General features: G+C 38.4%; 1 protein-coding gene and 1 long non-coding RNA gene across 5 annotated transcripts in view; one reads left to right on the forward strand and one right to left on the reverse strand.

The window, feature by feature from the left end:
- ZBTB44 (zinc finger and BTB domain containing 44) overlaps window positions 1-11,633 on the reverse strand; it is a 30,449-nt gene extending 18,816 nt beyond the window's left edge. Inside the window, exons 1-3 of one of the 4 annotated variants that reach the window (XM_087875675.1) lie at window positions 11,434-11,608; window positions 10,746-10,801; window positions 5,816-5,942 (exon numbers count right to left, since the gene is read on the reverse strand). In XM_087875675.1, the coding sequence (XP_087731801.1) occupies window positions 5,816-5,817 (2 nt within the window). In that variant the 5' untranslated portion in view covers window positions 5,818-5,942; window positions 10,746-10,801; window positions 11,434-11,608. Of the gene's footprint in view, window positions 1-5,815; window positions 5,943-8,305; window positions 8,909-10,745; window positions 10,802-11,433 lie in introns of those variants that run through there. The other 3 variants (XM_034421975.3, XM_034421976.3, XM_087875676.1) reach the window with 3 other exon arrangements.
- LOC117668217 (uncharacterized) lies at window positions 8,261-20,506 on the forward strand. The gene is made up of 3 exons (XR_004592216.3): window positions 8,261-8,376; window positions 10,484-10,725; window positions 19,535-20,506. It is a non-coding gene; the product is annotated as an uncharacterized LOC117668217 (long non-coding RNA).
- Window positions 20,507-24,850: the final 4,344 nt, after the last annotated feature.

Genomic DNA, 24,850 nt, shown 5'->3' on the forward strand with positions numbered 1-24,850 from the left:
AGCCAGTGAGATTACTTGAATTAAGAGTAACTGTAGGCAGATTTTTGCTACATCCTGCCTTTGCTTAAGGTTGTGTACGCAGTGCACTGTCTTGTTTCTCTCCCCCCAAACAAAAATCATGAGAGAATGGTTGCCCAAAGTCATTAGTGACCTTCTTTAGATGAGGATGAACTAGAATCTGAATCTTCTCAGTGCAAGTCCAACAATTTAACTATTACATTATTGATCTATGCTGATTCTCTTAAATTAAATACAGATCCAATGTGGCTGTCCTGATCCATTCTAATGCATAACACTGTATTTTTAATGCACTATTTCCTAATAAAAATCAACAAAATAAATTCTTTGGATTGAGTTTTGAATAGCTATTGTTTATTTTAATAAAGTTATAGAACTATGCTAAAGTCTGGGTATATACATATATTTTAAAGAATTTTAGAACAGAAACAATGTTAAAAATAGTAAAATAATCCTGTAGTACAATAAACTAGAATTACAAACTTAAAACAAATTAAAAGGCAAAAAGAAAAAAAAGAAAAATCAAACATCTAAAAGGCCAGATAAATAAACATTTTAATCTGGATCAAAAGAATAATTCTTCTGAACCAATAGTATAGGGATGGTGTTTTACAAAGGACAGCATAAGAATAAAAGCTCTCTGAAAAAAATAATAATATTAGATTGTCCTGTTATGTCACAGTAATTGAATTCACATTATAGTATAAGACATGATTACTATTTTAGTGGAAAAAATAACATATTAAACTATAATCAAAGCTACATTTTGATTTAAAAGTATCACATTTGATGATGGTTTACTATGTTGCAAATTTATAGGAGCCTGTGCTTGACTTCCAATTGACAGTTACTGTAACATTTGCCAAATATTGTATAACTATCATCCAATACTTATTTCAAACAATAATAACTGCATTTATCTGCACATATACTGAACTGCCAGGAAAAGCACACATCAAGTAAGTTACTTCTTTGATTATTCACATAACTGCAGCGAGGATAGTAACTTTCTAACCATTAATATTGCCCCTTTTAAATTTTTGACTTGAACTATTCTTCTCCCATATCAATCCATATCTATCATCCTCCAGCCTGGCTAAATTTAATTGTTATAATATTGTTCTGCTAAAACATTCAAGGTGTGTGTGCTTTTGCTAATCCATCAGCTTCTACTGACATCAGTTACTTCTGTAAAAGGAACTGACTTTCAGGAATCTTGTTCAAGTTTAAACAAGACAAGCATTTGGTACTTGCTCTCGCCCTTTCTACACTGGTTTAACTTTACAATGAATTAATTGTCTGAATGGAACCGTATATTAAATGTTTTTAGATAGTTCATCTCAAACAAAAAAATTGCTTGCTGTTCAGGATTAACACTGTTAGGCCAGCACAAATTCAACTCTTTTGAAAATGCTGTAAGTTCAAAAGCGATATATCACTGCTGCTGGGGGAGGGGAAGAGATAAGATCAATACATGAAGATAATGATTACTTAAGCAGATTTATCTAGGTTCTGTGCTTATGTGTTCCCTATAGCAGTAGCCAATCTTTCTTCTTTGCTCTACTCTATAGAAAATACATGGTGCTAATCAACGGTTGCTATTTATTGAAGCTACTTAGAAAATGCTTTTGTAAGGTGTTTATCTCAAAGCTATGCAAACCAACATACAAGCCATTTCTGAATTTTAAAGGTTACTTCATTAATGCTGAGATCTTCCTGTTTTACTTCACATACATCTAGAAACTGGCACTAAAATTCTGTATTCTGCCTGCACTAGAATCTCAACAAATTCCAGCCCAAATTAACAGGATGGTAAGGTAATTGTGAAACTTCTTAGGGCTTCACATATATGGATAACATTTTCTGTTAGCTTATATTTGAGCCAATCTATTATTATTATTTTATTATTATTTATTATATTTTTATACCGCCCTTCTCCCGAAGGACTCAGGGTGGTGCACAGCCAAAAAATAAAACCAACAAATATATAAAAGTTAAAAAACAGTTTAAAAAACATATTAAACAATCTGGCCGCCACATGTTAAAAACAGAAACAACCTGTTAAAATTTAGTATTTAGACCAGCCCAGCTTGATGAAATAATAGCGTCTTGAGGGCTCGGCAAAAGGTGCGTTGGTCAGGGATCATACGTATCTCCGGGGGCAATTCATTCCAGAAGGCAGGTGCCCCCCAGTCGGCATTGTTTGACCGATGGCACCCTGAGGAGTCCCTCTCTGTGGGAGCATATTGGCCGGTGGGAGGCTATCAGTGGCAGAAGGCAATCTCGTAAGTACCCAGGTCCTAAGCCATGGAGCAACTTATTATTACCGATGCAAGAAATTATGATTGAGAAACTATGGTTTACCATTAAAATAAACAGATTCTATACAGTAACTATCTCTTTAGCAGCTCTATGATCGAAATAAAAATTTGACTTATCTCTCTGAAGAGAAATCAAATTATAACTGCCCATAATTTTTATAAATTTTCTAGTCAAATCTGTAAACACAAAACAGTATGGATTCAGAAATCCTTGTATTTTATCCCAATGAAAATTAGTGGATGACATTAATTAATAAATAACTTTTCAATAATTGGAAGAGCCTTGATAGTACAGGGGTTTAAGCACCCTGTTATTAACACAGCTGCCTGCAATTTACTGCTGGTTCGAATCTCTCCAAGGCTCAAGGTTGACTCAGCCTTCCATCCTTTCTAAGGTAGGTGAAATGAGGACCCAGTTTGTGGGGGCAATAAACTGACTTTGTATAAATATACAAAAGTATGAAGGCTATTGCTTAACGCATTGTAAGCCGCCCTGAGTCTCCAGAGAAGGGCGGCATATAAATCAAATTAAAAAATCAAAATGCCCATATCCTGAAATTATTTTTTTTTAAAAAAGATTTATAAAGCTGCCCATCTTGTTTAATATAAGCCTGGACAGGTCAATAACAGTAAAAAAAAAAAGAATACAAACATTAAAAAAACCCAACACAGATACTCTTGGTCATGCCAAAATGTAATATATTCCCACGCATCCACAACAAACTTTACTAGGGTCACACTACCTCGAAGTATGTAGAAAACTTCTATATTTATATGTATTTGTGAACAGGTAAATTACTGAATACTCTTTATGAGTCACTGGTATGAGGGTAAAACAAACATAATAGCTACTTCATGTCAATTTTGCTAGATATAGTTCACAACGGCCAGAATGCCTAGAAATCTGGTACTTTATAAAAAGCAGAAATTCTCTTAATTCCTTATTGCTGTTGCTGTGTAATCTGATTTAAAAAAAAACTAGTCACCTTTAAGTATGTGGCCTCTAAGGAAGGGGGAAAAATGGAAAGAAAAAAGGTAAAAATGATAACCATCAGAAATGAAACTTTAAATGTGACAAATTCCAGGTGTTTTAAAAGTCAATTGGGGTTAGTTTTATTTGAAGGTAACAATAGGTAATCTATCAACTGAAATTTGCCATACATTACCAAGAAAGTCTGCACATTTATATCAAGATTGGTAACAAGCAATTTGCTACAACTTCAGTAAATTAAATCATAATTATAAATAAAAATGTTCAGGAAAAGTTCGTTATTTCTAGCAGAGATCAGTAGCTGCACTATTAAATAACTATTTGCCGTGGTAATTGCCTGGCCTAGGCAAGAAGCTTATCTGATAGAGGTAATTCTTTATTTCAGTTTAGTTCAGTTGCCTTTCTACCTTTCTGCACTGTTCATATACGGACAAAACCTTTCTGTAGAAATAGATAGAAATGCGTTCTTGTGTCATTTATTTTCTTTTTCTGAAAATAAAAACAGTTTTATTGTCACTGTGCAAAACTTTGGAGCACTAAACACCACTGGATTTCACTAGCAGTCAGATATTAGTTAATAGGCAGTAAACCAATTAAATCAAGTACTTAATGCAAATCTAACTACCACCTATTTAATTAAATCATCAATTAATCTCTTGAATTCTTGCTAAGGACATCTAGAATAACTTTAAATATATACTATGAACAAGGTAGAGCTTTATAACAACCCAACAACTTAACTGCTATTCGAACTTCATTTGTACTATTATAGGTAAAGGTAAAGGATCCCCTGGCACATATGTGCTAGTTGTTCCCGATTCTAGAGGGTGGTGCTCATCTCTGTTTCAAAGCCAAAGAGCCAGCGCTGTCTGAAGAAGTCTCCGTGGTCATGTGGCTAGCATGACTAAACACCAGAGGTGCACAGAACGCTGTTACCTTCCCACCAAAAGTGGTCCCTATTTTTCTACTTGCATTTTTTACATGCTTGCAAACTGCTAGGTTGGCAGAAACTGGGACAAGTCATGGGAGCTCACCCTGTTACGCAGCACTAGGGATTCAAACCGCTGAACTGCCAACCTTTCAATCGACAAGCTCAGCGTCTTAGCCACTGAGCCACTGCGTTTCCTTTTGTATTATTATACAAGTGGTTTAAAATAATATTTCTGTATTATGCATTCAAGTGTTCAAATAACTTCATGCACATGATCTAATTGTATCTTTTATAACAATCCTTTGACGTTAATGTGGACAACTAGAGTTAGAGTTGCCCACATGCATTCTAAACTTTGTACAATCACATGTAAAGGATTATACATGTTTGTGTGACGGCTAAGGAGTGGAGAGAAATAAGCTTAACCATTTGTCCCAGGCTACTTTTACTTCTGTACTGCTGTTGGTGTTAAAATGTTAAAAAGATGCTCCAAACATTAAGACTCCATGATAAATCCATCTCAAAATAGGCTTAACAGTACATTCTGTTTTAACAGCCATTCTCAAAGAACTCTATGATCAGCCATAGAGTACTTTCATAGCAGCTGCCAGAAAATCTGCTCACACTTCTCAAGGAGGCCCTGTTAACAACTGCCTTTTAATGTCTTGGGTGGGGGTAAGTCATGCACAGAAATGGCAGACCCTCATAACAGGCCTTTAAGGCTAAGGCTGCTCGAAAGGTAGTCAATATAGTCCCTCTATTACAGAAAGGATTTTGAGGTCGAGTGTGTGGCTTGCTTATGGCCACCTAGGGAGAATATAGGAAAAGTGAGATTTAAAGTAAGGGTTTCCTGGTTTATAGCTTCCTCTGTTTAAACTTAACTTAATTCTTCTTCCCTGTACTTAACATATTTTTTAAACCAGTAGGATTTTGGCTCGAAGAGAGACACTATTGAAATCCTTAAAATAATTATGATTATTAGACATAATTTTGTCTAGTAACAATATTTTAGTCAAATCTACTTTATGAAGAGGTGGTGAGGCCAAAAACATAGCTTTTTTCTTTCTTGGAGTAAGAGTAACATTCTTCTCTTGTAAAGAAGAAAAGCATTTAGCTTGCAGAGTAAACCAAACATGAATGGAGACTTTCAAATATTTTTGTCATAAGATGCATTACCATAAATTAAATCACTCATAAAAAGAAAACTATTCCTTCAAAAGTATTCCATGCTATATTACTCATCGGATTATTCTAATCTACAGAGGGATAAAAGACTAAATCAAATATTGTCAATTTTGACACAGTTACTACTTTTATCAAATCCAACACTGAGTAAATTTTGCAAGCTTGAAAGTCAAGTTAAAAACCATATGGCAAGAAAAAGAAAGCAGGGATATAAACTTTCAATCTACCGAAAGTCAATTAAATTTCCACCTGCCTAACATATTCTATCTTCTAAACCATACAGCCCTTGGTCTTTCAGCTAGAAGTTAGAATCAATCACTCACTGAATTCTCAGCTAATTTTATTACTTAAAAATGTGTCTTTACTTACATAGGATTGTACTTTTAAAGAGAAAACAATTTCCCTCCCTTTTAGCCAAATCATATGATACTCAGTTTGCTTTAATTGTCTTCTGTCTCAAAAAATGACATATATTTTAGGCCACATCTGATGCATCCTTGAAAAAAGACAAAGTAAATAAACAGTTTTAATGTGGGTGTTCCTTTTGACAATATTATGTTAAGCAACAAGTGATCCAGGAGTATCACAAACAAGGGATCAATATGCTGTGATTAACATATCCATGACTCTATCGGCATAAACAAGTTTTTTAAAATCTTTTTGCTGTGAATGTAGTAGCCACTATGAGTCCAACAGATTCAGCAGAATACACATCTAATAAATAAGCCTCAATCGACAATAATGTTAAAACACTTGATATTTCTGGCTGTGAATACTGAACCAATGCCTACGAAACAAAACACTAACAGTACAGTAGACATTTTTTTTTCTTATTTTCTTCAGCAGGCATGCAAATAATCATACACATTTATATCTTGTCTATTAGAACAGATCTACCGGACAAACCCTTTTGCTAGAATGAAGTGCACTATTAACCTGTTGCCTTTTCGTAGGAAAAAAATCATTATTCTGAGACTATAGTAAAAATATTTGTAGTCAGATTTTAAGCAAAGAGTGATATGCTCTAATGCTGGGTATGAGCTTGATTTTTACGCAATAAGTTGTGGCATAGTTTGTTTGCTTTAGCATGGGAAAAATATCTTTTTTTGGCTGATGGGTATACTCAGACTATTGTGAGTGCCCTCACAAATTAACTTCCATAAGAGAGTTGAAAGGACAGCCAAGCATGATTCTGCATGGAGATGTCCAAGTAGTTTCCTTGGAAACGATGAAGAAGTGGTTCTCTTCTCCAGCAATGCTTTCTCAACTTCCCAGTCCAGCTGAAAATGCTTGGACCTGAAAGTCTCTCACTGAAGTACTAATCAGGTCTGACCCTGCTTAGGTTTTTGACATCAGCCAAAGTGGGTTTTCTATTGACAAAATGCCTGTCATGGTGATTTCTGGCCATGGTAAATTTCATCAGAAGGGAAGCTAGTGTAATCATGTGTACAGTGCTCTCTCTGCTGATGCTCTACCACTCCAGGTTATCCGATTGTGAATGCTGAATCAATGTCACAAAACAAAATGCCAGTAGACAACAGATCTTTTTTCTTGTTTTGTTCATTGGCATGAAAATAAGTATATTCATTTATACCCTTCTCTATTAGAACAAAACTATTGGACAAACCTCTCAGCTAGAGTGAAGTACATTGATAAACTGATGCCTTCTGATAGGGACAAGTAATTATTTCATTATTTTTCACTTTTTACTGGTTAGTGCATCTTCAAACACAGCATTTGATTGTACCTGCTGTTTTTATTTTGCAATAACACAGAGACTATTCCGAACCACAAGGCATTTTGGAAAGAGGGAGATGGTAGCTCTTTTAACCTAAAAAAGAGCCCCATAAATTTAAGCAGGTTAAGGATCCACCATCACTGAAAATGAACAAGGCTTGCATGCTGGACCAACAAGGGTGACTCATGTCAGCATAACAAAAATCAACCAAGGGGACCATAACAACCCCACATACACAATGTGGCATCAGAAAACAGGGCTGGGACAGAAAACCAAGCAAATTAATGAACATTCTTGACCAGTAAATTAGGTGACCAAAAATGAAGGGCTGAGCAAGACACACGGGCTGACCAAAACCACAGGTTTGGGGAAGGGAGAAATCAAATTATGCCAAAACAACATGTAAGGACAGACTCTTTTTAATGGCACCCACGGCATCTTCTACCTGTACACTGAACCATATTTTCCTGGCAAAAATAAACGACAAACCTGTTAAAGGAGTGTATCTGAAAGATTCCCAAGGACATGGAAAAAATATAAGTTTGTCCCTTCGTTTATACAAATCCCCCGTGCCAAACCAAGAAAATCCTGCCGGGACATAACCCTTAAAGGGGCAGCTTTTCTAACCTGCAATCAAGGACACCATGCCTATCATGCATCCCTATATCAACATTGAAAGGCATCATTGGAAAGCATCCCAGGCTGGGGAGACCTAACTTGGGCAGCTTAACCTCCATCTTGGGGGGCGGGGGGGGTAGCACAGAGGCCATCCAGGCCTTTCCTAACCTTGAAAGTTCCTGCAACACCCCCCCACACACACACCCTTCGCTTTGGGGGCTTCCTACAGGACACCCCCCCCTCCATAGTTAATGAATCATTAATTAATGGCAACAATGTTGCAAAACCCGCACCTGACCAATCCCAGGTGGGGGGAAATGTGGGTGGGTGTTAAGAGAAGCTCTCCTCCACACACCCCGTCGTGCCCTGGGAGAATCTCGGGCATCCGCGCAGACGGAGCGCCAAGGGGGGGAGGCCGGGATGCTCCGGGAAGGGGCGGGGCCAAGGGGGCGGGGCCTAGGATCCCTCTCCCCTCCTCCCTCTTTCCCCTCAGCCTCCATTACCTGCTCTTGGCGGGGCCCTCCTTTCCCCGCGCCCGGCGGGCCGAGAGCGGGAGTGGCAAGGGGGGGGTTAGGTAGGTCGGTCGGTCGGTCAACAAGCGCAAGGCCCAGCTTCTCCCTTCCTTCCCGGGCCCCGTCCCGGTTCTTCAGCTCGGCCCCCGCAGGGCCATGGCCGCCGCCGCCCCCGACGCGGCTTCTTCTGGCTGAGGGGAGGGGGGAGGAGGAGGGTGAGGAAAGGAGGGCCCCCCGCGAAGGAGGGAGAAGGAGTCCCGCGCGCCGCCACGCAGGCGCTCTCGCGGCCTGGCCGAAGGCAGAGAGGGGGAGGGCGAGGAAAGGAGAAGGACGGTGGCGGCGCGGGGCCCGCTGGAGGGCTTCGCGCGCGCGGGGCCCAAGCGTTCGGGATCTCCTCCTCCCCCCGCCCTCGCCTTTTTCACGCGGAGCCGACGAGCCGAGCACTTTGTTTGTGTCCCATAATGCAACGCGGGCGGCGGCGGCGGGTTGAACAGAAAAAGGGAGGGAATCGGCGCGAGAGGGGGGAAAAAAAAAGAGGGGGGGAAAGAGGAGAGGCCGTCAGCGTTGCGCCCGAGGGGGCGGAGCTTGTGCCCCTCTCCAGTCGAGGAGAGGCGCGCGCGCTCTCTCTCGTCTGCCCCGCTGAAGCGGGGGCGCGCTTCAGGGGTGAGGGCGGGAGGAGGAGGAGGAGGAGGGGGAACCCGCTGTGGTTGTTTTCGCCCCTCTCCCTCTGAGGAGTTTTAAATCCCTGAAGTGAAGCAGGTGGTGGTCTGAGAGAAAATAATAATAAAAAAAGAAATAAAGGAGTTTTTCCTTCCTTTTAAGGGTGTATTAGAATACATTAGGTATAAGGCAGCGCGTAGACAGCACATTTATGTATTTTTTCCCCCTCAAAATTTGGCCTCTCCACAGACTGGGTGGCTATTACAACCCAAAACATAGTTAAAAACAATGAAAGACACAAACCCCAAATCCCCCAATACATTAATTCTAGACCTGGGAAAGCGCCCAGGAGGTGTTTCACACAAACAGACATAACCCACATGATTTTCTAGTTCGGTTTGGTGTCCAGAGTCTTGAAGTTGGCTAAACTAATAAATTCAAATACAGAAAATATGTATTTGTATATTTATATTTGCATATGTCTTTATTTCATATACATATTTATATATGTATATTTCATATGCATATTTTAGGGAACCCCAGGCTAAAACAATAATACACACATATATATATTTATATATATAAGTTTTTTTTTATTAATAATACAAAATTAAAAAAACATTGGACATAGATATGACATCACTGGTTCCAAGCATCTCCCGTCACTTTACAGTAATATTATTACTCATATAAACATAGTTCTTAAGCTTTGTTCGTTATTTAAACATAATATGATATAATATTAATACTTTTCCCCTTATTTCTGTATATTTATTCATCTCTTAAATGTACATTTATCTATAATAGCATCTATATTTTTGTTCTAACACTATACATTTGTCTTGGTACCCTCTTGTTATCATAAATAGATATATTTCATATACATATTTTAGGGAACCCCAGGAAGGTTTTCCTATGCATAGGAAAACCTTCCTGGGGTTCCCTAAAATACCGTATGTATATGAAATATCTATTTACACATACAGGTATATGTAAGTGTGCATACCTCTGTGTGTAAATAGATATAAGCATACATACATTAATAAGAAATTAGTATGTACAGGTAGCCCTCGACAAGACCACAATTGAGCTCAACATTTTTGTTGTTACATGAGACATTTATTATGTGAGTTTTGTCCCATTTTACGACCCTCTGTGCATCAGTTGTTAAGAGAATCACTGCAGTGTGATAAATTAGCAATCTGGTTGTTAAGTGAATCTGGCTTCCCCATTGACTGTCAGAAGGTCGCAAAACAGGATCACCTGACCCTTGGACACCGCGACGTTCATAAATAGGAACCAGTTGCCAAGCAACTGAATTATGATACTTGACCACGAAGATGCTGCAATGGTTGTAAATGGGAAAAATGGTCATATGTCACTTTTTTGGTGCCATTGTAACTTTGAACGGTCACTAAATGAATCATTGTACATCGAGAACTACCTGTACATTGCATAGGCATATCACATAGATAATAAAGTGGTGTTTTATGATATAATTGTTTCTAGGTGTCTCAAGAAGAGAGAGAGAAAAGCATCCAGATTCTATAATTTGCGTTGGATACTTGATGAAACCAATCCTGGGGATGCTTTCCACTTAATGCCTTCCAAAATCCTCAGTTCCCCTGGGCTTGGCTGAGACACTCCTTCCTCCAAATCTGAAAACTGAAACTGAAGCTACCATGAAGTTAACACACCCAGATTAGCTGCTAATCCAGCAACAAGATTACATTTTCAATAATAAACGAGAAGTGAGTCCTATATAACCTACCAGTTCTTTTGGTCCCCTTTATGAAGCCTTGGGAGCATTTGAGCCATGGGAGACCTCTGAAATACAATAGAAATAATTGCTGTTTTATTTGACCTCATTTAATCCACTGTTTTGCTGGAGGAATGAGGGTGATCAGGTTAACTTGAGTGATGGCCATGAGCAACAAAGAGATGAAACAAAGAGTCGTCATTTAGTAGTACCATTGAGCAGCCTCCAGGATTTTTGCAGTTGTGGGTACTCCACCTCAAATCTGGTTATTAATAGGGTTCATTAATTGATTTAAAGTATACCCTCATAGATTCGGTTTTTATACTAATGCATTCAAGGCAATTTTCAACTAAAAGAAAGTGAGAAAGCCGTTTGAGTTGCTTTAAGTTTGAAGGGGAGATTTTGTAAGCCTTTCTATTAGTATTTCTTGTGCATACAGGTCTTTAAAAAGTAGCACATACTCATTTTATTTACAACTATGTATTTATATATTCCATCACATGCTCATAATTCTGAGGTTTGCTTCTGCTGGAAGAATGAATCCCAGCCTTCTATTACTGCTGAATAGGAACATTTCACTTCAAAGATTTCCATAATTTTGCTGGAAATCATCTATCCTGCTAATTACATTTTTTTCAGGCAGAAAAATGTGAAATTGTACTATAGTCACTGTGGAAAGATAAATTGGTATATGACTTACCAAAATTTTGGTTTAAGAGTTTCCCCCTCCTTGTGATTCAAAGTAGTTCCTGCTCTTTTAATGTTATGTTTTCTCTCTATAATTTCTATTCTCTATAAAATCATTTTGCTAGAGTTTGTAATATACTAAGACATTCAGAAGAGGCAGTTACTCTGTCAGTTACTGCCTTTTAACTATCCCAACTGTCCTGCTTTTGATTAAATTCCTTCAGAATGCAGCCGTATTATGACAGTAGTCTCAGAATTATTGTACCCCCTTCATTCTATACTTAAAATCTTCTTTGATTAGAATTCATCTGGTGATATCCATGATGTTCTTTTCTTGGCATTGTTGTTAAACTGTCTTTTTACTGTATTTTAGGATTCCCCCCACCCCCTTATTTCTTAATCTAGTTTGCCATCCTGGGATTTTATTCATGATCTTTTATGCAAATTTTGCTTTTTAAAATCAATCACAATTGCCTTTTCCCGTATAACTGCCTGAAACAAATTTTAGAATGATAATTTTAATTATTTGTACTAAGCAGTCTTTTCTCCCATCATCATAACATACAAATCTAAAATTAGGTTCAATGATCGTTGCAGTTGCTAATATACTGATACATCAATTTTGTCTTCTGTCCCAGATGTATTTATTCCAAATATAGCTATTCTTTGATGGGAGACGGAGACTGTCATCCAAAGAAAAGCTTGAACAAAATAACTGGAACTTCACAGCAAATATAAATAGTGTATGTTCTTTTATATAGAAAGAAAAAGAAAGAAATTTGCTTATATTGTATGTTGTTTTTTAACTGTTCTTTCATTAAGATAGAGAACAGATGATTAAAGAGCCAACTCTTCAAAATGTCAGCTCCAAAACTATCTCAGTCAAGTGGAGTAAAAGCAATTTATCAATAAGAGTGCAGAGTGTTCATATGCAGTTCTAATGATACTTAAGCAAAAATAAGTTCTATTCAACTGAGTAGAAATGCTTTTAATACATGTGTCAGCATCTCTCCATTTGGTTATGGATAAGATTGTGGAACTTTGCAGCTAAAGAATACATCTTTAGACTACAAGTGAAATAATCAAAAAGCAAATTAGCAATTGATAAAACTAGCACTGATGATGTTACCTAGTTTGGGTAATAAAATGTCTGCAAGAAAACAAGCCAGCTCAGATAGCATCCAGGACCCCGCAAGTTAGCAATCCCAAAATCTGTAAAAAAAATTCCCTATAGCTGCTATGCCCTGCACTTGTTTTCTGGGTAAGAAAGATGTGTGTTTGTCAACATTCTGCTAAATGCTATAGTGAGAAGAAGGGATATTTTGCTTTTTAGATGTTGAACTATATTTCAGAGCATTCTTCATGGTTTGTAAGGCCGTCTGAAGTTACTTCCTTCAGAAATATCCAAGGGTGCTAATAAAGAAGATTTGTAGCTCAGGGTTGACATGAGGGGCCCTTGGTGATCTCTGAGCTTGCTCGTTTTCTTTCAGACGTTTCATTACCCAACTAGGTAACATCAGTGCCAGTAACTAGCACTGATGATGTTACCTAGTTGAGTAATGAACATTTGCAAAAAAACCAAGCAAGCTCAGAGATCACCAAGGACCCCTCATATATAAGGGTGATTGATTTGCTCATCTCTGTTCTGTTATCTTAGAGCTGCAGCAGTAACGGCTCTGCTTTTTGCTGCAATTATTCTAGCTTCCTTTACCCCCATCCCGAAAATTCAAACAGGACAGCAGAACTGCAAGGTGAAGTCTAAATTATGCAATTTTCACATCTCAAAAGTCTGAATTTTATGTCGAATCTAGCATTTCCCTCATTTGAAACCACTTTGTAGATGAGTGTATTAACGTCAAAGAGGTTTCAAAACACTCCACTAAAAATATTAACAAGCTGGTTTTGTTTGCGTATGGACATGTGTATTAGGCCTGCAGCTGGATTAATTCAGCTCGTTGTGACAGCTTGAATGCTTCCAAGTCAGTTTCATTGGCTCATTGATTCAATACAGTTGAGAAGGATCAGCCAGTTCTGTGAACTGTCCCACTCATCTCTGCTACGTTTCTGGACTTGAATTCCTAGTTCTGTATTCTCATCCAGTACTATTTCATTTGCTCAGAGTTTGGCACTTGCTTAAGGGTGAAGTCAATAAATGAGTATGTGTGGATTCCATTTTATATAGATCCAGGAGAAAGATACAGTTGTTAGCTGCAATGAATGTTCTATGTAATTATTTACATGCCCCATTTCCTCTTAGACAGATGTACTGAATGATCTTTTAGTGGGAGCCAATTTAGAAGAATGGTGTCTGAGAACATATTGCAGTCAAAATTTGAGGAAGTTTACTGCTTTGTTGTGAAAGAATTCTTAAGTACTGTGCAAAAAAACAGGGTAGACTTTACAACTATCACTATTAGTAGAATTTAACGTATCCTTTCTTACAATGGTTGACTTCATACAACCATGCTGAGTTTTTTCCTGCATGTATCCCTTATAACCGTGATGGCAAACCTATGGCACGCATGCCACAGGTGGCACACGGCCCCCATATCTGTGGGCATGCGAGCGTTGCCCTAGCTCAGCTCCAGTGTGCATGTGCACGCCAGCCAGCTGATTTTTGGGCCTTCCAGTCCCACTGGAAGTTGGGAAACTGGCTGTTTCCTGCCTCCAGAGGGCCTCTGGGGGGGTAGGGAAGGCCTTTTTCACCTTCCCCAGGCTCCTAGAAAGCCTCAGGAGCCTGGGGAGGGTGAAAAACAGGCCTACCTGGCCCTCTGTGCCATCATGTGCCAAAAGTGTGGGGAGCATGGGGGGGTGGGGTGCATTGAATTATGGGTGTGGGTACACCCACGCGCAACCCCCCCACGCTCCCCCCACTTTTTGGCACGCGACGGCAAAAAGGTTAGCCATCACTGCCTTATAAGAAATGCGCATCTACTCTTATAGTTTCTTTCTCTCTTGAGTATTCTGTCAGCTAAACCCAAAATTATTGCCATTAAGTCTAATAACATCTTGGTCTAATAGCTTACTCTTTAGACTAAGTTCTTGCTTTCTTTCTCACTGCTGGTTATATTGGTTCTCCATATTGTTTATTTTTTACCATATATCTTCGGCATTGGGGCCATTGGAATTGATTGCCAGTTGTTGTACCTTTGGTATCTTGAACAGAGACTTGACCCTAACCAAAGCCTGCTAGTTTTATCTCTGGACTGGTTAATTTTCTCCATTTCCTTATTTAGTAAATTAGCAGTCTTTTTTTTTTTTGAAGACAGAGTAAATATGTTTATTCAACCTTACACCCATTTTTAATTTTGCCCATCTCTCTCTAGTCATAACTTATAAAAATATACTTAGTGCAACTGTAATCACCTATCAATCTTTTTTGTATGCAATTCCAGCATTTGCATTGTATCCCTCTCCCCTCCCCACAGTAGATGATTAAAGAGTCACATTTCCTGTGGTACTCCTTTCTCAGAGAGTTATATATCACTCTATAGTTGCTGAAACTAATAGTTGTGCAACCCTTGCCTATTCATTGCAAGTAAACACCGCAGCTGTGTTACATACGTTTTAGCTAAGCTTGTCATCTTTGCCTCCAAGATCTTTTAATTATGAAAGCCTCTCAATAGAAGCCTTCGCTTATTTGCTGTTATAAAAAAACAACATAGTCTTTTTTCCCCACAGCAGCAGAAGGTGGCATTTCGAATTAACATTGCCTGAACTCTTCAAATGAAGATTTCCTAGCAGCTGGCCTGATCAGATACAACCATTGATTGCACTAGAGCTCTGGCTATCCATGCCAGCTGGGTTTTTGATTCCTTGCTTCTTTAGCTACAGTGCCATCTTTTTTATCATTTCATCAAAGACCCATTTTATCAACTGTGGTTACTACGCAGCAGTGAAAGAGGACATTGCACAGAGTTGCAAAAAAATTCTTTTGATTATTTGTGCACATAAAGGATAAAAGGTTAGGTATTGCAAAGCTGTGTAAGGGTATATTTATATTTATACCTGTTGTGAAGCTGGGCAAGACTCAGACTCAACTCTTTTCTGCTTTATGAGTTCAAAATAAAGGTTTTCTTCTCTTGAATTAACCCTTACTTCTGTACCAGCAATGGGACAATGATCTTCAGTACCCCTGAAGAGGGTTGATTAATTTTTTTTATTTTCCTTTTTAACTTAAACATTGCATCTTCCATTAAACAGTGTGTTATTTGGGTACAAATATGTCTGCAATAACAATCAAAATTTACAACAGTATTCATTGATTCTCTAATCTTATAATAATAATAATAAGTATAATACATCTATTCATTTCTCCCTCTTAACATATCTTCTAATAAGAATATAATAATATTAAATATAATAATCTTAATAATCATATTAGTAAGAATCATCATATTGTTTACTTCTCTATCTTAACATGTTTTCTATATTTCACTGATCACCATTTATTTCTAATTTATTTTTATTTTCCAACCATTCATAAAATAACTCCCATGTCATATAATATTCAGTTTGTTCTTTCTCCTTTATAACAAGCATTAATCTATTCATTTCTGCACATTCTAATATTTTCCTAATCCCATTCTCTTCAATAGGGATCTCTCTGTTTTTCCAGTTTTGTGCAAATACAATTCTAGCTGCGGTTAATACATGTATAATTAAATATGCATTCCCTTTACTATAGGTTTCAGGTAAAATCCCCAACAAAAATGTTTCTGGTTTTAAGTCAAGAGTAGATTAATTTTCAAGTGATACAATGCAGACCAAATTGCACATTCCATAAAGTTCTGTTCTCCAAACACTTGCTATTCCTTCCTTAGGGTTCTCCCTGGTGCCATCCTGCTCCTTCTCAAATGCCAATGCCAATGTGTGACCCAGTGCGTGCTTTGTCTTGAATATTCAGCAATATATTCAGTGCCTGCTGAGTGTGGGTCAGCACTGATGGTTGTCTGTATGTATGTGTGTTATTTCAGATTCGGTGTATCTGAAATACTTGAGGAAGGATATTGGGAAAGACAAGCAGGCATCTGAGAGTGCTTCAAGTCATCCTTGGTCAAGATAGCTGAGAGAACTACAACCTTTCCCCCCCCCCCCCCAGCAGGTACAGCCTGAATCAGATGCCTCTGCCTGTATAATGCTGGGCTGCTCCTGGCCATTAGTGAATGCTCATATATGCAGATGTTTGTGGCATCATTATATATTAATTCAATTTGAAGAGCTACCATACATCAGTGTTGCCTTCGGCCATGTGGCTGCATAAGACAGTTTTCAGCTTTGCACTTCACTCGATTTAATGAGAATCTGTGCCGATGGTTTCTTATCTTTCTCTCTCTCTCTCTCTGAGCCTTTATCAGAAGTTGTTGCTCTCAAAGGGATTGCGAGAACATCTGTTGGCAACCACTTTGCAACCACTGCCTGGAGGCCACCATGGCTTATCAGAATGTTTTTATATCACTTTTCACAGCTTGTAATACTTCACAATGGCTTCCTGAAAGTACTCTGGGCTTCAATTTGCAAGGAAAAATTTTGTAGCACGTCTCCCAGAAATATCCTTTAAAAAAAAAAAGTTTTGGGAGAGAGTATTCGGTCAACAATTCCTGTCAAAGTTACTCACCCACCCCGGCCTGAGGAATTCTTAGCTGCAAAATCTCACGCTTCCTGTCTGTCTGTGCATGGTGGGCGCCCATTTCTATCTCTTGGCTCCACAATAACTGTCATGGTGTGTCTGCCTTTTGATAGTGTCGTCTGAAAGAGATGACTAATTTTTTCACGATGACTGCTGAGAAGTTACATCAGTGATGGATTGGATCCGTGCATCCTCCTCACTCTCTTCCCCACCCACATGGTTTCCATTCATGGCAAGGTTTGCCCTTCCTGATACCAAGGTTTCTAAGCCTGGGATGTATTTTTGATTTTGGGTGTGTGGAGCTTTCATTTCTTCAAAGCAGGTTTCCGGAGGACAATAACAGGAATCATCCCTTTTGTCTAAAAGTATTTCCCTTCCCCCCCCCTCTATTTACTTTTTGCTGGCCCTTCCAATCTTCCAAACTGTAGAGTCTCGTTTTTTCTTAAAAGTCTATCTTAAAACAACTCTTTCCTCATCAGCATTTCTGCCCAAAGAGTCTTTCAGGTCACATATCAAATTATCATTTAAATGTTTCTGAAAAAGGCCATAGGAAGCACCTTCTGATTGCACATTTGTCTGTTCTTGTGTTTGTGAGAGAAACACACACACACGCACACACACACACACACACACACACACACACACAGCAGACTATCCAGTTAAGGGCAATACCAGTAACGGATTCAAGAAAGAATGAATATAGAGGACTTATGTGAGTATCTGCAGATGGACGAAACAGAAGAATTTGAGGTAGTAAGGACTATACCACTTCATGTTATAACATGAAGTGGTATAGTCCTTACCACCTCACTTTTGATCCTTCTCTATTGAACACCTTTACCTAGACAATACCTTAGGCAACATCCATCCACGAATATTTCAGAAATAAAATGTATAGACCATCTAACCTTTTGCCAGTTCTCATTTTGTAAAGAGGTTCTTAAATATAGGAGGCATGAAAAGTGTGAATCTCCAGTTAAGAGTTTGAAACAGCTGGACTCATTTTACTAGTGTTCTCAATTTCATTTGGTGTGCATGTAATCATGGCCTGTGGTGGCAGATGTGATGTGCTAGAATGCCAGTTTCACTGGAACAGGGAAGTTAATATTATGCCTGGACATCTTCTCTTCTGTTTCCTCCAACTTCTCCATTCTGTTGTGCATGGTTAATATAAATACCAACCCCTTAGGAAGGGACAAAATCACCTCTACATTTTTATGTCTCTAGACAATCTTTTTCATTTATATGGTCTCTTTTATTTTAAAGTTGTACTTTATAGGTTTCTTGGGACTCAGATGTTCTTCCTTTATTTTCCTCTGCATGCACAATGATGATGCGTTCAACAAGTGAAAAAAATTACGATTTGCTTATTTTACACGACATCTAATAAAACGACTGCAACTCAGAGTAGTTCAAAAACATCAACATAAATGTCTTTAATCTTTTATATAACAAAGTCCTATGCAGGATCTTTGTTCCTCTGCAAGATAGATTCACACATGACTTTTTGGAAAATGTTTCCACATGTATCTTCATTGCTGGGAACGCAGTATACTGGCTGCTGTCCCTGCTGTAAGCCTGGAATTCATGACTTCTTTCTGGCACAGTTGTTAATGTTGTCATATCAGAATGCACCACCCCTGCTCTGATAATGCTTCTTAATTATCTTTCAAACTTTGGCATTCATTCTGCAATCCAACAGTTTTTTTAAAAAATCTGTTCATGTGGATGATGAAACTCTAGTCTTAAGTTGGAGCTTCAGCATCTTGTTCAACTGTGAATCATCCTTGGCCAAGAAAATAATTACTACATGTGCGGATTCAGCTTTTTCTAATGCCCTCTCTACTATAATGAACAGCCTGCCTTAACAGGAGTACTATGCAAAGACTGCATCTTTTTATGATTTCCATTGAAATATAACTCTTCATTATTCTGCAATTTAAGCTTAAGAGGCTCTGCCATCATTCTTCAGAAGGTTCATCTTGGACCAGAATTTTGTGCCTGCTTGATTTATGTATGTCTATCGTGATGAATACAAAAATGAATTGTTCATTTCTCATAGGCGATATGCCATTATAGTTCTATGTTCTGTCACACTGTAATGTTGCAGATTTATTTTCAAGATGCGAGTAAATCCCCTGTAGATGTGAGGGGAAAAGAAACTTACAGTATACAGAGATTCTGGCCATTTGCAGTGTTTATAAGGGAATATGTGCGCATGAATTGTGCTATAGTTTTTTATGATTATTTTACATATTACAATGATACCTCAGGAAGCGTTTCTAGGACAAGAATGTCTGTGCTCCTCACCATGTTATTTTCATTGTTACGCTCAGAACAGTAGAGTGAGACAGGTTAAATTAAGCAACTGCCCCAATTGCTTTGTAGCTCTATGGAAATAGGAACTTAAGGCTTTAAAATCAACCACTTTATTATTAGCAGAAATTAGAACGAGCGATTAATCTGATGTCCTTTTTTGTTTTAGGTTACACATTCCAAATCCTTCATTAGAACGCTTAACTGAGGATGATGGAAGATAAAGTCCAAAAAGTATGAGCAAACATAGAATCAAAATCACATGAAGTATTAGTTCCGCTTTATAAAGTCTTAGTAAGACCACACCTGGAGCACTGCATCCAGTTTTGATCACTACGTTACAAAAAAAGATGTTGAGACTTTGGAAAAAGTGCAAAGAAGAGCTACTGAGATGATTAAAGGCCTGAAGACTAAAACATATGAAGAACGGTTGCAGGATTTGGGTTTTGGCTAGTCTAGAGAAAAGAAGGACTAGGGAGGGACATGATAGCAGTCTTCCAGTATTTGAGGGGCTGCCACAAAGAGGAGGGGGTCAAGTTATTCTCCAAAGTATCAGAGGGCAGGACACAAGAAGCAATGGATGGAAACTAGTCAAGGAGAGAAGCAACCTGGAATTGAGGAGAAACTTCCTAACAGTGAGGACAATTAACCAGTGGAACAGCTTGCTTTCAATAGTTGTGGGTGCTCCATCACTGGAGGTTTTTAAGAAGAGACTGGACAGTCACTTGTCGGAAATGGTAGAAGGTCTCCTGCTTGAGCAGGGGCCTGGACTAGAAGACCTCCAAGGTCCCTTCTGGCTCTATTCTGATTGATTGAAGTCAGCTCAGCACATCAACCTCCTCTACTCAGATGGCCTTATTCTGGTTTGGAATAGTGTCTGCTCAGATTTTTTTTTCTTTAAATTGTTGCAGTTCCTTGGCTATTTAATAATTCTCAAGAAGACACACAGCCAATTTTCAAGAACAAATGTGATTTTTTTTTTTTGTATTGTGCATATATTACTTAGATGTTTACCATCTTCACATTGAATGTTAGATACTTCAGTGTGGTATCTAACATTCAATGTACTTTGGTTCAGGATTTATATAGATCAACAATTATATTGTATCTTGAAAATAAACTTAATTTGCTTCAAAGGCCATTAATAGAAAGAGACTTATTACATCAACTGAAATGTTCATACTGACAAAATAAGGCATAGTTCCTGGAATCTGAAAATAAATGTTATCCTTCTAAATTCTGTCTCTTGGTAGGGCTTGCTATGGTCAGCTGTAATCTGGAAAGGAAGGAAATGAACTTTCCCCACTTCTAATTGGAGTGTGACACAAGTGTTGATAGGGAGCAGGATTGAGCAATGTTCTCCCATCCCAGGGTTGCAAGTGGCTCTTAAATATTTCTTTGAAGATCTTGAAATCCTTTCCATAGTTTTTTTTCTAAAATTTGAAGTGCGTGTTTCTGTTTTTTTGAGAGAATACCTAAACGTTGCTACATAAGCCCTGAAATAGTCTTAACTATCAATGTTAATATTAAAAATGTTAACTAGTTAACATTTTTTTCCAAAAAAAGAAAAAACCGAGAAAAATTCCAGCCCTACCAAGACGTAGAATATGTCAGTCTCAGTCATATGTACATTTTGTTATTGCCTTCCCAAATGAAGGCTCAAGGAACCAGGTTTGATAGTTTGATTGTTCTACTTGAGATGAGAAGTTGATTACAACTTGATGTACCAGCTGTCACCCTACCACGCTCGGATCATCTAGTTCTACCTTAATCAAAAAAGGTGCATATCGGAGGTGGTATTCAACTGGTTCAGACCGGTTTGGGGGAACTGGTAGCGGAAATTGCACCTAGGCTCTATGCTGTCCTATATAGGCACTTTTTGAGGCCAGGCTGCATGCACGGAAGGCGCACACGTGAGCAAAGCACATGTGTGGAAGGTCAGGCGAATGCACGGAGGTGGTGTGTGCAAGCGAAGCGAGCGTGTGCATACATGCTCACATTTTGGGTGCTGGATGAACTGGTAGGTAAATTATATGAATCCCACCTGTGTGCATATGTAAATTTATTTTTTCTATAGCTACAGATATTTGGAACTCATTTCAACCACAAAAAAAAAAAAAGACAAGGGAAACAAAACGAAGGTTTTAATTGAGGAAGTATTTTATTTACAGCTAAAGGCTAGTATTACAATCCAGCTATCTGTTTCTAAAGATTAAAGGAAAGGAAAAGAAAGGGGAAGTAAGGTGGATTTTTGTTATTTATAAAAGAAAATTAAATACAATTAGAAATCAATTTTTTGCCGTCTTGACTCGAACGAGGTTTTTAGTTTTGCGTGTCAAATTGTGCTGATACATTAGTTATACAACTACACCATTAGGAAAAGGGAGTGAAACTTCTCATCTTCCTTTCCCCTTCAAACAAAATGCAGTTGGGAAAGTTTCAAGAGATGGCAAGCCTTTTGTAATAACCACCCCTTCGCTCTCACTTACCCAAACAGTTACTGTACACAAATAAATATCTTTCAAATGAGGCTCAGTACAGTGCTAACAATCCTTCACTGAAGGGAAACTATATACATCTCAATCTTAACATGTAACTTTATTTTACATACATTACCATAAATGCTACATATCTTTTTGAAAAGAATAGCTAAGTCAGACAAGTGTTTTAAAATGCAGCTAAGGTAAGTATGATACAGACCCAGCCAGGAAGGATGATGGCAGTCAGTACAGAATTTGAATTGTGGAAAGATATTACCATATTTTTCGGACTATAAGACACACCGGTGTATAAGACGCACCAAGATTTCGAAGAGGTAAGTAAGAGAAAAAAAAGCTTTTGCCCCCCCAGGAGCACTCTGCAGGCCTCCCAAATCCTCTGTGCACCCTGTTTTTGCGAAAAAAGGCCCCTTTTTCACAAAAATGGGACGAGCGGGGCAGGGCTTCAGGAGGCCAAAAATGGCTGTATTCGGTGTATAAGACGCACCAACATTTCCACTCTCTTTTAGGGGGGGAAAAAGTGCATCTTATACTCCGAAAAATACGGTAGACGGTTTTAGAATGGGCCATCCAATCTTGCACTGCAAAATTATGGAGATTAAGAGTGAAGAGTTTTCTGCATCTTTCATGGTTCACTGGGGTTTTTTCAGTCTGGATTTGATTGCTTTATTGAAGGCGGGGCGTGTGAAAAAACCTAACAAATTGGTACAGTCATCACAGCCAAGCTTAAAGTCCCAGATGTTTCATCTAAGGAGATTCTGATTTTGCTTCAACTCAGATATTCATTTTTTTTCTTCCTCTGGGAGTTCTGAGACCCAATGTTATGAGGACTAGATTGTGTTAAAGGGTTCCCAGCACTCTTTCCAAATTCTAAAACTCAGCACATCCTCTATTGATTTGCTCATGGTTGGAAGTGTAGATCCATCTTTTGCATCTTCCCATTAAGAAGCCTATGGATTTGGATCAACAAGACTTAGAAAGCAACGTTTGCCTTTATTTGGAGACCGATACCAAAGTACACGTTGAACTGGTGTATACATTATTCTAAACCAGGGTTTATTAAATCATGATTTGTGCAATAAGAACACAGGTGGCTGGGTTTTTCACAACACACTAATTCAAAAGCAAATCACAATTTCACATTTGTATTTGTGCGCCATTCCAATCATGAACCTCATGTTAGTCTGATGAGTAAATCCAATCTTAGTGTGATATAATTCCCTTACTTGTGTTCTTAAAATGGGATTGATTGATTCATGCAGGCATGTACTTTTTAAAACTGGGAATTTAACTGAAATGTTCTATTTGCTCTTCTTTAGGTGATATGCGTAGAATCACCATTTGTGAGACTGTACATGCAGTGTTGCCCAGATTCCAATATTATTTAGGCTTGCTAAAGATCTTTCTAATATCCCAGGCTGATTTTTGGAATATAGAAGTTGGTATTTTGACTATCCGGGCTTTAGTCATGAAAAGACTGGGTTCTGTGAAGTGATGTTATTACTGATAAGTTCCCCTTTTATTTGCTCTTTGACCAATGAAAATAAGCAAATTCAAAAAAAAAAAAAATCCACTTCAGAGAGATTGCAAATTGCTACGGTTGTTTTTTTTCCATTGCGATACACAACCACAAGAGGACAGTGTTGGGTACATTCTGAACAACTTGCTTTGGGATGGGTCATCCCAACAGATGACAGGTGACCTGAGAATGAACACAACATATAGTCCTTTGTAGTATATGACAATTCTTTAGGGATGCACCAGAGATTTCTAGATGTAGGGGAAAAAAGGATCCAGGGAGTTTGTGACATCATTTATAACCCACTGTCATTTCTTCAATGTTGGAGCCCAAGAGAAATAACTACTTAGGAAATCAAGAGCCATTTCTCTAGTCTTGACTGTGTGATCCAATAACGAGCGAGCCTATCAATATGGATACGAGGCAAGACTTTTCTTTCTATTAGTAAAGGTAAAGGTTCTCCTCGCACATATGTGCTAGTTGTTCCTGACTCTAGGGGGCGGTGCTCATCTCCATTTCAAAGCTGAAGAGCCAGCGCTGTCCGAAGACGTCTCCATGGTCATGTGGCCAGCATAACTCAACGCCAAAGGTGCACGGAACGCTGTTACCTTCCCACCAAAGGTGGTCCCTATTTTTCTACTTGCATTTTTTACGTGCTTTCGAACTGCTAGGTTGGCAGAATCTGGGACAAGTAACGGGAGCTCATCCCATTACGCGGCACTAGGGATTGGAACCGCTGAACTGCTGAACTTTCGATCGACAAACTCAGCATCTCAGCCACTGAGCCACCGCATCCTGTTTCTTTCTATTAAAGCTAATAAAAACCTGCAAGCATTGTGGATCCCAATTGGTAAGCCACAGTGATCCATGTCTTCTGCAGGAAGGTCACAGCAGCTTACCAATTTGGGATCCACCATCCCATGCAGATCCCATTTTACAGATTTGTATGCATTTTTCTTTTAACCGAATCGTTAAAACAGTTCTGTAGTCAGAAGAATGTATTACATCGTGTTTCAAAAGCAGCAGCTCTCACTGATTAGTATATACTGTATTTTCATGTAAAAGGGAAAACCTAACAACAGATTACATTAGCAGCACTGAAACTTGAGAAATTGTTCATTTCTATACCTAATGTAGCATAGATTCGTGACAATAAGCCATTTTTCTGAGACAGCCTTCAGGAACTGTCCGGACAAAGTGTCAGACATATTCCAAAAGACGATAGTTACGAACAGAGGGAAGAAAGATAATCACAGCAACCGTATATATTTGCAAGACCACCACATATGATAAAATGAAGCTAATGGACTGGACAGCTTTATAAGAGACTGGAAACCCCTTTCTACATGCTAAATATAATAACAGATGGTTAACCGAGGGATCTGAGAATTAGTGTAATGTTTAGCATAACCTGTTGACTACTTTTTCTTCTTTCTTCATATATATATATGAAAAAAAGGAAAAAGCA

This window comes from Pantherophis guttatus, chromosome 9 (genome assembly GCF_059756535.1).
Source record: "Pantherophis guttatus breed Tessera chromosome 9, ASM5975653v1, whole genome shotgun sequence".
Lineage (NCBI taxonomy): Eukaryota > Metazoa > Chordata > Lepidosauria > Squamata > Colubridae > Pantherophis > Pantherophis guttatus.